Source organism: Austrofundulus limnaeus, unplaced genomic scaffold (genome assembly GCF_001266775.1).
Source record: "Austrofundulus limnaeus strain Quisiro unplaced genomic scaffold, Austrofundulus_limnaeus-1.0 Scaffold27, whole genome shotgun sequence".
Lineage (NCBI taxonomy): Eukaryota > Metazoa > Chordata > Actinopteri > Cyprinodontiformes > Rivulidae > Austrofundulus > Austrofundulus limnaeus.
The window spans coordinates 1,777,394-1,788,733 of NW_013952429.1; the positions used below are offsets into that span (position 1 = coordinate 1,777,394).

The window sequence follows — 11,340 nt, forward strand, 5'->3', positions numbered from 1 at the left end:
TATATATATAGTGCTAATATTGGTGTTAAATGTGTCCTTAAAAATGGAAATAAGGAAACAAAATTTGTAAATGGCTGCCAACCATGTGTTTGTTTACCTACGAAAACAGCCCACATGACTGTAAATAAGAACAATGGTGACGTCCGTAGAAGAACCATTTACAATGGAGAAGTACTGCAGTTTTACTGCATTTGTGTTTATTTGCAATCATATTTGTTGTGTAAAGCGTGCAGATAGAAGTGCTTTGTTTACCCTGAATTAATACCTGTATTTCAGAATTGCATCTCAGTATATCTGGACAACTAAACTCTTTCAAGTTGCACTATTTGATAACCTTTCTTTTCGATGTTTGCAATGAGTATCTTTAATCTCCAGCATGAGAAGACCAGTCTACTGTGCCTAAGAGCTCTAACTTCAATGTCTGAAGCTTTCTTTAGAGCCAGTAAGATCTTAAAATATCTGGTTCAGAGAGCTGGCTGAACTTACAACAGAACCATCTCAAGTTCCCCCATTCTTTCCTCCATCTAACTTTAAGTTATATCACATTTAGTGTTCATTTAAGGAACAAAACATAAATAATTTTTCATTTACTTGATGAAATCCTTTTCCTACAATGGAAAAGTTCAGGCTGATTACTATTCAGGTTCGAAGAAAGAGGTTCCTGAAGCACTTTCTTTGGCTTTTATCGAATCAGAAGTTGGTATTTCAAACGTCTTTGAGCCCCGTTTTGTTTGCAAAGGTACACTGTAACCACAAACATTTCGTATGGGCATTTGAAAATGGTTGTTTTACCTCTAAGAATAGTATTATRACACTGTAAGTGAGGATAACACATATTATGAAAGTCACTTGGATGCTTCATGGCAGTCAGTCGTCTTCAGCTTCGTCCGCCTGATTGACCACTCCGTCTGACTCTACAACTACTACCTCAGAGAGCTGCGGGTGAGAAAACGATGCTCCTGTTAACACCATTCTCTCAAACAAGAGAATCTATATGGTGAGAAGGAAAAAAAAGAATAACAAAGATAATTCACCTGTGGGTTTGCGTTGGTCTGAGGTGCGGGGTTTGTTTCTTGAACTGGATGATATTTCTCTTCATCCTCAAACTGAGTGTCCTCTTGCTCTTCAGGCTGAGTGGTCCCATCCTGGACACRAGATGATTTCAGCAGGACTTATTTTAAGTATCTGGGATTAATGTTCAGACTGAAGCGGAGGCGCCTACCTGAGTGTGATGATGCTGCGGTGGACCACCTGTCTCTGGGATTGGATACCGTTCATCACGGGGAATAGGGACTGCAGCATGTTGGGGACACGGTGGAGGATTAACACTTGAAGGCTGGTTTCCACAGAGTGGTGGAGGCACAGGAGGAGGAGGTGGTGGACACATAGTTGCCTAAAATTGTACAAACTCAAATGAGTACAAACCTATTTTTATTTGTTCTGAAAAACTGATAATGAGTAATGTTTGACTTGACAGTGTCAAGCTTGTTTCAACAGTGACAGAGTATGTTTGTATATGCAATAACTATTTTATTATATGTTACAAGATTACATACAGTCTGAGGACTACCTGCAACGTTGTACACAAGTATAACTGTACAGTTATATCTATCTATCTAAGAAAAACATAAAAGGGAGGAAAATACGGAGCCTGCCGTAGTAAAACGATAATAACAACCTACTTTCTTTTCTTTTCTTTCTTCTTCTTCTTCTTCTTCTTCTTCTTCTTCTTCTTCTTCTTCTTCTTCTTCTTCTTCTTCTTCTTCTTCTTCTTCTTCTTCCGGTCTTTCATTGGTTTGCATTACTGCTGTTTACTGGTGTGGAGTGGGTCAGAAGTAGGGTTTGACAATTATGAGCTGCTTTTATTTTGAAGGCGAGCCTATTACATAAACCGGAAATTAATAACTTGCTGGCAAGCACCGATATTTCCGGTTTGTGTTTTGTAAACACAACATCCAGCTGAGCACGTACGCCTCGCAGAGCTTTTACAGAGACCATTTGTGTCGGCTGTAGTTGTCAGAGTTTTTTGCTGTAGTGCGTTGGTTTGCCTGAACACGGTTTTCCTGCTGCTTTTTATTTTCTTCTCTAAAGTATCAGAGCTACGGCGCAGAGCTAAAAGCCGTCCCCGGCGCACAGAAACTCGGGTTTGCGCTCCTTCCTGTCCCCAGAAAAAAAAGGTGACACTTTCTCATGGTGGTCTCAGGTCAATGGGGAACTGTCTGTTTTCACAAAGTGCGGATGACCTTTCGCTACTGAACGACTCCGAAGGGGGCAGTCTGCCCGGAGAGCCGCCGCCGCCCTACCAGGTGAGCAGCCGGGGTCTCAGCTTCAATCCAGCCCGGGGATCCTGGGGTCCACGGCACCTCCTGGGTTTATTATTTATTAGTGCTCTGGTTTAATGTTTTTTATTATAAACAGAACGTTATTATCTATAGTAACATTCGCATAACTATCGATTACTGAACAAAAGTTAAAGTTATTGGCCACATTGTTGAGTAAATAAATAACTTGTAACTTCCTGGAGTGCTTTAATTGACCAGGTTGATGTGAATGGTTTGTTTTACGTGTGTGGGGATCTTATTTAATCAATAAATTACGTTTGCCCCACATTTTTAAATAAAAGTCTGTTTTATAAAAGTAGCTATAGGCCAATACCAAAACAGTATGTGAGTACACAAAAGTATATAACAAACATCTCTCAGTATTTGTCTCAAGTCATCATTATTAATGGCTTCACAGTAGCAATGTGATTCTTCAGTTCCATGGTTATGCAGCTATACCATGCATTTTTACTAATAAGCATTATTTATTTATTGTCTTAAAAGCTAGACACTTCTTATCTGAAAGATTAAAATTTATCAGTTGTTATTTCAAGTTAAGAAATAATAGATGATGGATGAATCTATACTCATTGCAGGTCATGGGAATGACCTATCACAGATAATACCAGGCCGTGTCAATAGCATGTTGCTAGCTGCACAAACTGAATGTGAAAGCACGTTTTCTGGTGGTCTTTTAAAAGTCTGAACTCTGCTGTGGGAGGTGACGCAGACTTGTTTTGTGGCGTTTCTTTTCCAGGAGCACACCCAACCAGTGCCAGTCTTCCATCCCACCCCAGGCGAGAGCCGCCGGGCCAGTCAGCTGACCGAGGAGGAGCAGATCCGCATCGCTCAGCGCATCGGACTCATCCAGCATCTTCCCAAGGGTGTCTTCAACCCGGGCTCGGACCCCTCTGACAAGAAAGTGAAAGAGTAAGTCTTAAACGATGAAGTCATGGCAGAACTTTCTGTTGTATGCATGCTATTCCAAAAATAAATTGCTAAACGTTGATAGATTGCAGCTTTAAATGCCTTAGACGGCCAAATGAGATGACTTTAAGCAACTAATTGTGACAAACAAACGTAAAACTTGTTTCTCTCTTATATAGGTGTGTGATCTGCATGATGGATTTTGAATATGGCGATCCCATTCGGTTCTTGCCCTGCCTTCACATCTACCACATGGACTGCATTGACCCCTGGCTGATGCGCTCCTTCACCTGCCCCTCCTGCATGGAACCTGTAGATGCAGCCCTGCTGTCTTCTTATGAAACCAACTGAGTAGCGTTCAATGGCTACTCCTGCCTAGAAGTATGCACCTTTTTTTTGTTTTAGGGATTTTTTTTAGCCAAAACTGCCCTAACAATGTAAACAGGTAGCAGAGATGATGCGATTGAGCAGATGTTGGTAGGTTGTTTCGGGATGCTGAGAAACTACTGCTGCAGTGCGTTGCTTCTGTCTGATGTGGACATCTTTTGATGCTGAGGGGGGGGGGAAATGTGCCAAATCAAATCAGATGAAGAAAAAAAACGTTATCGCGTAATTGTTTCATTTTTGGTTTAACAGCATATCATCATTTTAAAGCTGGAATTAGTGGAATTTGATTCCCCTTTTATGATGTGCAATATTGTGGTGAAATGACTGTTTGGTGTGTGAGTTTGTGTCTCAGAAACACTGGCTTCTCTGAAATGCAATCCTCCAAATACCAGAAAATACCAGTAAATTTCCTAAACAAAACAATGCTGTTTAGTTTGATTGCTTTTCAGATCTGTATCATCATGAGAACAAACGTTGATTTCGCTCTGATACTATTTTGAAGATTGTATTTGTTTTGTTTTACACCCCCAAAATGGGATTCTTGTTTTTTCTTCTTTTTTTTTCTTTAAACTTACGATTTTGTTTTTCTTTGCCCCTTTTATGGTCATCTCTCTTTTGTGTTTGTTCTCTTTGAAATGTTTAAAAAATCAATCCTTTTAGTGTCACTTTCTTAGTTTATCAGTAGCATTTAAAAAGAAACGATATGCTGTGCAACCCCCGCTTAAAGCACCTTGAGATACTCCTCATCTGAGCTCACAGATTTCTTCGATTGTTTGTGTATAGAAGTGTGTGTTTCAGGAAATGATTGTAAAAGACTGTAAAGTCAGGGTGACATGAATTTTGAAGGTTGGACACCAAGTTGTTTTTTTGGCCAGTTAGGTTCCCATCATGTGCCGRTAAATAAAACCTTTTTCAAAGTTGTCGAGTAAGGAAGGACAAAAGTCGCTGCCCACTTTATGATCTCTCGCAAACAAAAGAAGAGATAAAACTGAAACTACAGCAGTAAAAATAGAATGTATSTCGAATGTAAAGCAAAGTTTCAGCTGTCTGATTTGACTGTAGATAAAGAGAGGACATTTCTGATTTACTGTGCACTTACTATGCCTTTTTTTAAAAGATTGGTGTAAACCAGTTCCTGTGAAGTACAATCATTTTTTGGACTTTGTGTTTAGTTTTCCTCTGCGAGGAGACAGGTACCAGCGCAACTGTGTCGCTCTGTGAAACAGGCCTGACACAGAGCCAGGCCATCCATCTGGCTGCTGGTAAAAACTATCATTATGTCTTAATTTATATTGTATGCTCAAGAGCACAAAGTTTAGAAAACTCATGAATCCACAATAAAAGTGAATACTAAATCTGTATTTTTTTTCAGTGTAATACTTTATCTGCTTTTTACGGAGCCCGCGAGGGGACATGGGAGAATTTTTTTTTCTTTTGCGTTCCCACGCAATAGTATTGCGTTCCCTCGCAAAAGTAGTTTATCACTGTTGTGCCTGCCGGTTATTAACAAACTCACATGTTCACCATTAGCGAGTTAGCCTACTACTTTAATTCAGCTTCAGAATGAATATATCACACAGTCATGCCTGGAAGTATGTCAAATGATATTTTAACACAGTACAGCCACGCAACATCAATGTCAATTTCACGAACTTGTGGCGACACATCCTGTTTTGGTAACCGGATATTTCAAAATAAAAGTCTGATTTAATTCAGTTCATATACAAAACAATCTTTTGCATGGGAACGCAAAACATTTTTGTGAGGGAACGCAAAGGTATTGCTTGGGAACGCAATACAAAAAAATCCCCCCATGTTCCCTCGCGGGCTCCGTAGATTTTTGTTAAAAATGTGAACCTTCCTCTTTTTTTTTTTTTTTTTTTTTTTTTTGGAGGGGGGGAGTTGTAGCATGAACCAAAAGCACAAACATCATATTGGGATTTTTTTTAGTAAAAACATTTATTTAAAAAATTACATATTTACAGTATTTAAAATATTGCACATTTTAATGCCCTCTGCATGTCTGTGTGGGGAAACAGATTCATCTAATGTAAACAGCAGAAGTTTTAAGTTGCACAGTTATCACAAGAGTATCTATTTTTGATATATTTTACAGTTCCAATGAGAGTTTAACACTCTTGCATCATACGGTCCTGAAGTGAAATGAATGAAAAGCACAAAAAACTGCATTTAGTATTGTTTCTACAGTACATAGATTCCCATGGTGACAGTAATCAGAGCAACAAAGAGTCCCAGAACCATCCTGAGCAGAGGAGAAATGCCTGCTGGGATTTGGAGTGTTCTATCCTGGACCGATTTGGAGCCTGAAGAACGCTGCTGCTTATTTTCAGGAACGCTCAGCATCTTCTCTAAGTCGTCAAACACCTATAAAACACAGAAATGTACGTCAGATGTGTGACCATCAGAGCAAAGGCTCGTGACCTCCCCCTCCTCCTCCTCCTTTCTCACCTGGATGTTAAACTCGAAGGCCCTGACAGCCTCCTCCAGCACACCGTTCATCTCCTCCTCCGTCAGCTCCACGCTGTTCATGCGGCTGCGGTACAGCTGCTTGAATAGGTTGGGGCTGGAGACTCCGGGGAAGGCGAAGAAAGTCAGACCCTCGTCGCTTTTCAGCCCCATGGACTTCTGGGCGATTCGACCGAGGACCTGCCCTCCAGACAGGTCGCCGAGGTACCGGGTGTAAGCGTGGGCGAGCAGGAACTCTGGGTTTTCTTTGCCGATCTGGAAAAATAAAAAGTACAAACACTTTAGTCATTGTAAAAATTAAACTTTTCAGTTTTATTACCATTTTTCTAAATCTTTAGCAAAAGCTATTGACAAAAAACACTGTTGCCTTTGAACGATGAAAAGGCAGGCAGAAATGCAAAGCAAAAAGAAAGTTACAGAGAGAAAACAAAACATCGGACTGAAAATAGTCACGAATTTTAAGTGGTAGTAATGTCTGCTGGTCAAACGAGTTACTTTTTATGGATCTGCAGTGTTTTATGTAGAATTTAGACAAACAATAATAAAAACTTTCAGTTTTTTAAACATTTTTGTAAAACTTTCTACATTGTGTCATGCAGGGGTGGTTTTAGGGGTGGGGCCACAGGGGCATTGGCCCCTGCTGAAATCAGATTGGCCCCCTGAAGTGCCCCCTGTCCTGTTCCTCATCTGTCATTTGCCCAAGAGTGATGCTGCTGGGTGCAGTTTCATGTTCAAACACTAGAGGCACTAATGAGTCAAATAGGAAAGTCYGGCATGAATTAAACTTATAGACGTCRTCTTCTCTTCTAGAGATGTGAACAATCCTGCAGGAAACATCTTTCCGCTAACAAACGATGGCTGGATTTTCTTACATGCTGTGTGTTTGAGAGTATTTGATCCATGTACAGTAAAAATACATGTAAAACTTGTAAGGAGAATATACATGCAAGATTTTTTTAAATTACATTACAAGTATTTGGGCATGTGTGACTGGTTAAACGTATACATCATACCAAAATCAGAGATGTGTATACAAAGATGTTAAATAAATACTTGGCCCCTCTAAAAATACTGTGGCCCCTTAATTGCCCCGTATTCAAATAAATAAATAAATAAATAAATCCTAGATCCGCCACTGGTGTCATGGCATCTTTTTGGAATGGGTTTATCAAAAGTAGAGGGCGGAACGGGGGGAAAATCTTGGCAGAAATTGATGAATTATGGATAAATAATAGTAATAATGGGGTTTAAATGCATTGGCACATAAAATGTACCTGTCTGAGTCTGTGGCAGTATCTTTCTGTGGCAGCAGGAACAACAAGTTTCTCTCTCCAGTCCGGGCCGTAGAAGAACTCCAGGTCCTTCTCGATGGACTGCAGCCTGGCCAGCTCTGCGGGGAAGTAGATGGGAGCCACAGCAGGATGGTTGGAGTTCCTGTCCAGCGCTTCCTCTAAGGCCTGATAGATCTCATACAGAGAGCACAGGAGGAGCTGTGGAGGAGATAAAACAGTGTCAAATTAAAAACCTGATAATCCACCTAAATGAAAGATTATCTGCCTAACAGTTCTTTTTTTTACCTTGTATTGAGGAAGTGTGACTTGTCCCCGCTGAAAGCTCAGCATCATTTTTGTGTTTTCTGCTCTGACGTGACTGTCCTTTGTGACCTTTTTGATTTGTTCAGACAGGTCCCTGAAAGAGAAAACATAAATCTTAATCAATATAATCTGATTGATGCCCACTGAGATTATAATCTGACTCAACTGGAAGAAAAAAATGGAACATTTTATAATTAAAAAAATGCAGAAAATAGATTTAGAAATAAGAAAAAAATCACAGTAATCCAGTCTAACCTGTCAGTCATCTGTTCTGCTGTCATCTTCTTCTCTGTTTCCATTGTGGTCCTGAAAAATGTAAAACTGTCAGAAATCTCGTTTACAGAAAACAAAGTGTCGTCTAAAATGAAAACCATCACTATAAAAAGGTTCAGATGGTATAAAACATGACAACGTATTTAAAAATGTAATTTTCATGCTTTACTCACCAGTTGTGATAAAGTCCTGGTAGTTTGGAAGTTTGTTCTTTGTCCCCCCTCGTCCCTCAGGATGTGCCGTGCAGTTTGTTGTGCTTTCTGTCTTCTCCCTCTTTTATACTCTGCTTCACTTGTCTCCTCCCTCTCGCCCTTTCATTGCCAACAGGAACTGAGAGTCATGAAACCAGAGCTAAACATGATGCAGCAGCTTCAGCAGGAACAGTGGGAGGGCCTGAGTGTTAAACATGACGCAGCAGCAGCAGCTTGGAAACAAAACCCAAAGGAAGGGAGGGCTGAGGGTTAAACATGACAGGGCGAGTTCAGATTCCAAAGTTAAACCAGACGAGAGGAGGAGTCAGTCCCAAACATGACTGAGAGTTTCTGAGGCTGCAGTGGGAGGAGGGAGAGGAACTGTCCCATGACTGGTTTGTTTCGTCACTAAAATGAACAAGTAAAACCTCTGATTCCACAATCCCTGCAGTGGTTAGTCTAACAAACTACAGAATGACGGTTTGAGAACAGAATACAGCACAGTGTACCCTGCTCCATCCCTGGTCTCCATCTGGTCCACTACTTTGATCAGCACCATCTGGAGTTAAAATGGAATCAAATTAAAAAAAAAATCAGAGTGAAATGAAATCAGTGTTTTTGGAGAAAAACAAGAAAATTATAGTATGGTTCAAACCCCCATCCACCCATGATTGATTCATTGATCTATTCATCAAATCATCAAAATCTCAGTTCCGATCCAACAATTTAAATCAGTGGTTAGGCCTGGCTCATTCTTCACCAAAATGGAGCAACACCTCCAACACAACTGAAGATGCCCTGATCCACTGCTCCATCCCTGCCAGCAGACAAAACTCCCAGACCTTTGAAGTCCTCTGAGGCTCATCATCTCCCAACCCAGAAACATCCCACCTGAGCTGACTCTCATCCCAGCCGCTTCACGCTTCTGCTGCAAACCGCTCAGTCCTCTGGAGGTCAACAGATTCACATCATACAGAGACAAGGCCCTGATGTTTCCGAACCCTCTCATGTGTCTGAAGATCTTGTCCAGGACTGAAGACAACAGGCAGGAGGGCAAGTGAGTACTTGGTCCCCAGACAGGACCTCCGCACACAGGATCAACATCTCCTCATGGTTCCCCTCACTCGCTTTAAGACCCGTGGTGACCGTGCCTTCTGCTCTGTGGCCCCCAGGCTCCGGAATGAACTCCCTTTTAATCTGCGCTCCATTAATAACATCGTCTCTTTCAAGACACTCCTAAAAACTCACTTTTTCTCTCAAGCATTTATCTAACCATTTCACCGTTACTGCCAGCCTACCTCCATTGTGAATGCTTCGCTAATCTTTGTTTTATTTACTATTGAACTTACGCCATATTTTCTCTCCCACATTCATTATGTTTTTGTRTATTACTGCATGTTTTGACTTGCATTGACCTTGTGTTTGATTTACAATTTTAGAAATTAATTCTTGATTTGATGTTCAGTTTTCGTTGCTTATGTGTAATTATATTTTTCTGTTTCATTTTATTCTTTCTACCATTTTTTAACTGTTAATGATTGTACAGCACCTTGTGAATATATTTCTGTGAAAGGCGCTTTATAAATAAAACTTTACTTACTTACTAAAAGAGATGGAGACTGACTTGAGGATACAGACATGACAATAACTTTCTAAAAGGTTCATTAACATCCATCCAGGTTCAGAAGATATTTTGCTAACAGATGGGTTGACAGGTCTTGTGTGATCTTTGTCCAGAGGATAAATTGGGGATCAGCCTCATTTAGCCTACTACCCACCAAAGTCCAGCTCAGTAAATATGGATATGATTACTTTCTGATAGTTTCATTAAAACCCGTCCAGTGGTTTGAAGGATATTTTGCTAACAGGTCTTGATAAAAACATTATGGCCAGTTTTCCTCTTTCAGAAGAGGACCTACAGCTGTCCTCTTGTTGCCTGGCCACTCCAGCAGCCTGAAACATGACTCAGCAGATCAGCAGCAGGAGGAGGGAGGGAGGAAACATGAGTCAGCAAATTCAGCTCAGATGGAGCAGACGGAGCAGCTAAACGTGATTGAGCAGATTCTCCCTACGTGACAAAATGTGAGTTTTACCATGTTTATCCACAGCTGTGAGCTTCGTGCTGTAAACATTACTTTTTAAAATTAAGTTTAACAGGCTATAAAGTTTTAACCTGACTGTTAACTCTTTTTTTTTTTTTTACACTAGACTAGAAGTTACGTTTTTGGCGACGTTTTAACCCTTTYCCCCCGTTAAAGTAGTTTCTTGTTTGTTTGTTTTAGACATAAATAGTTGTTTAACACTTAATGAAGGCAGACACTCATATTTCTATAATGTAAATAACCCTTAAAACCCCACAAGCTGTGTCTCATTTCCTCATTAACTTTTCATGAGAGCTTTTTAGCAGGTTTTGTTTGGTTTTATCAGTTTTGGCACAGATACATGGGTTTCAAAGTCAGCAGACTGAAGGTTAATCATTTACTTGCTCCAAAAAGTGCCACACTTGGCAATTTACCTCCATTATGCCCATGCCCATTTTAAAAAAAGCATTACAATAAGCAGAGCACATGATTCTTCATGTATAAAATAAGATAAGCTTTTTTTTATAACAGCATTGTCAGGAAGTATGGAACAGCACACATTACTTTGTATTGCTACTAAAATAAAGTAGGTCAAAACATAATGCAGTAGACTCAAAGTTGCACAAAAAAATTGCACGTACACTCCTGATCAAAATCTTAAGACCAGTTAAAAAAGTTCAAGAATTTGCATTTTGCACTATTGGATCTTAAGAAGGTTCTAAGTAGAGCTTCACAATGTTAAAAGAAGAAATCAGTGCAAGAGACAAGAACTTTTGAGCAGGGAATTGTCTGAAAACTGCATTTACACTCAAACATGATTTTTTCAGCTGATCAAAAGTTTAAGACCATAACTCAAAAAAAAAAACCCAAAACCCCCCAAAACAGAAATCAAAGTGTCAAAAAAAGGACTCAGTAATGAGTAACTCCTCCATTCTTGTTGATGACTTCAAACAATTGTTTAGGCATGCTTGATGCCAGTGTTTCCAGGGGGATAGTGGGAACTAGGGTTGGGCATAATGTGTTTTTCATCGTCAGAAAAACATTAATCGATTATTTTTTGGCACTTGACGATTAATAC

General features: G+C 40.0%; 3 protein-coding genes across 3 annotated transcripts; 1 reads left to right on the forward strand and 2 right to left on the reverse strand.

Moving 5' to 3' along the window:
* Positions 1 to 295: 295 nt before the first annotated feature.
* On the reverse strand, positions 296 to 1,393 carry LOC106515233 (zinc-finger homeodomain protein 10; the record flags this gene model as incomplete). Its single annotated transcript, XM_014004919.1, is given in 3 exon segments — positions 296 to 936; positions 1,035 to 1,145; positions 1,223 to 1,393. Coding segments are annotated over 3 exon segments (345 nt in total). The 3' UTR covers positions 296 to 867.
* A 540-nt stretch (positions 1,394 to 1,933) lies between these two features.
* On the forward strand, positions 1,934 to 4,994 carry rnf11a (ring finger protein 11a). The gene is made up of 3 exons (XM_014004920.1): positions 1,934 to 2,306; positions 3,079 to 3,251; positions 3,428 to 4,994. The coding sequence occupies exons 1-3, from the start codon at positions 2,208 to 2,210 to the stop codon at positions 3,597 to 3,599; spliced, it is 444 nt and encodes a 147-aa protein (XP_013860374.1). The 5' UTR covers positions 1,934 to 2,207; the 3' UTR covers positions 3,600 to 4,994.
* Positions 4,995 to 5,569: 575 nt separating this feature from the next.
* hmox1b (heme oxygenase 1b) lies at positions 5,570 to 8,665 on the reverse strand. The gene is made up of 6 exons (XM_014004922.1): positions 8,164 to 8,665; positions 7,973 to 8,023; positions 7,700 to 7,811; positions 7,397 to 7,612; positions 6,105 to 6,377; positions 5,570 to 6,020 (listed from the first exon to the last, which is right to left on the reverse strand). Exons 2-6 carry the CDS (start codon positions 8,014 to 8,016, stop codon positions 5,838 to 5,840), a joined length of 828 nt encoding a protein of 275 aa, XP_013860376.1. The 5' UTR covers positions 8,017 to 8,023; positions 8,164 to 8,665; the 3' UTR covers positions 5,570 to 5,837.
* Positions 8,666 to 11,340: the final 2,675 nt, after the last annotated feature.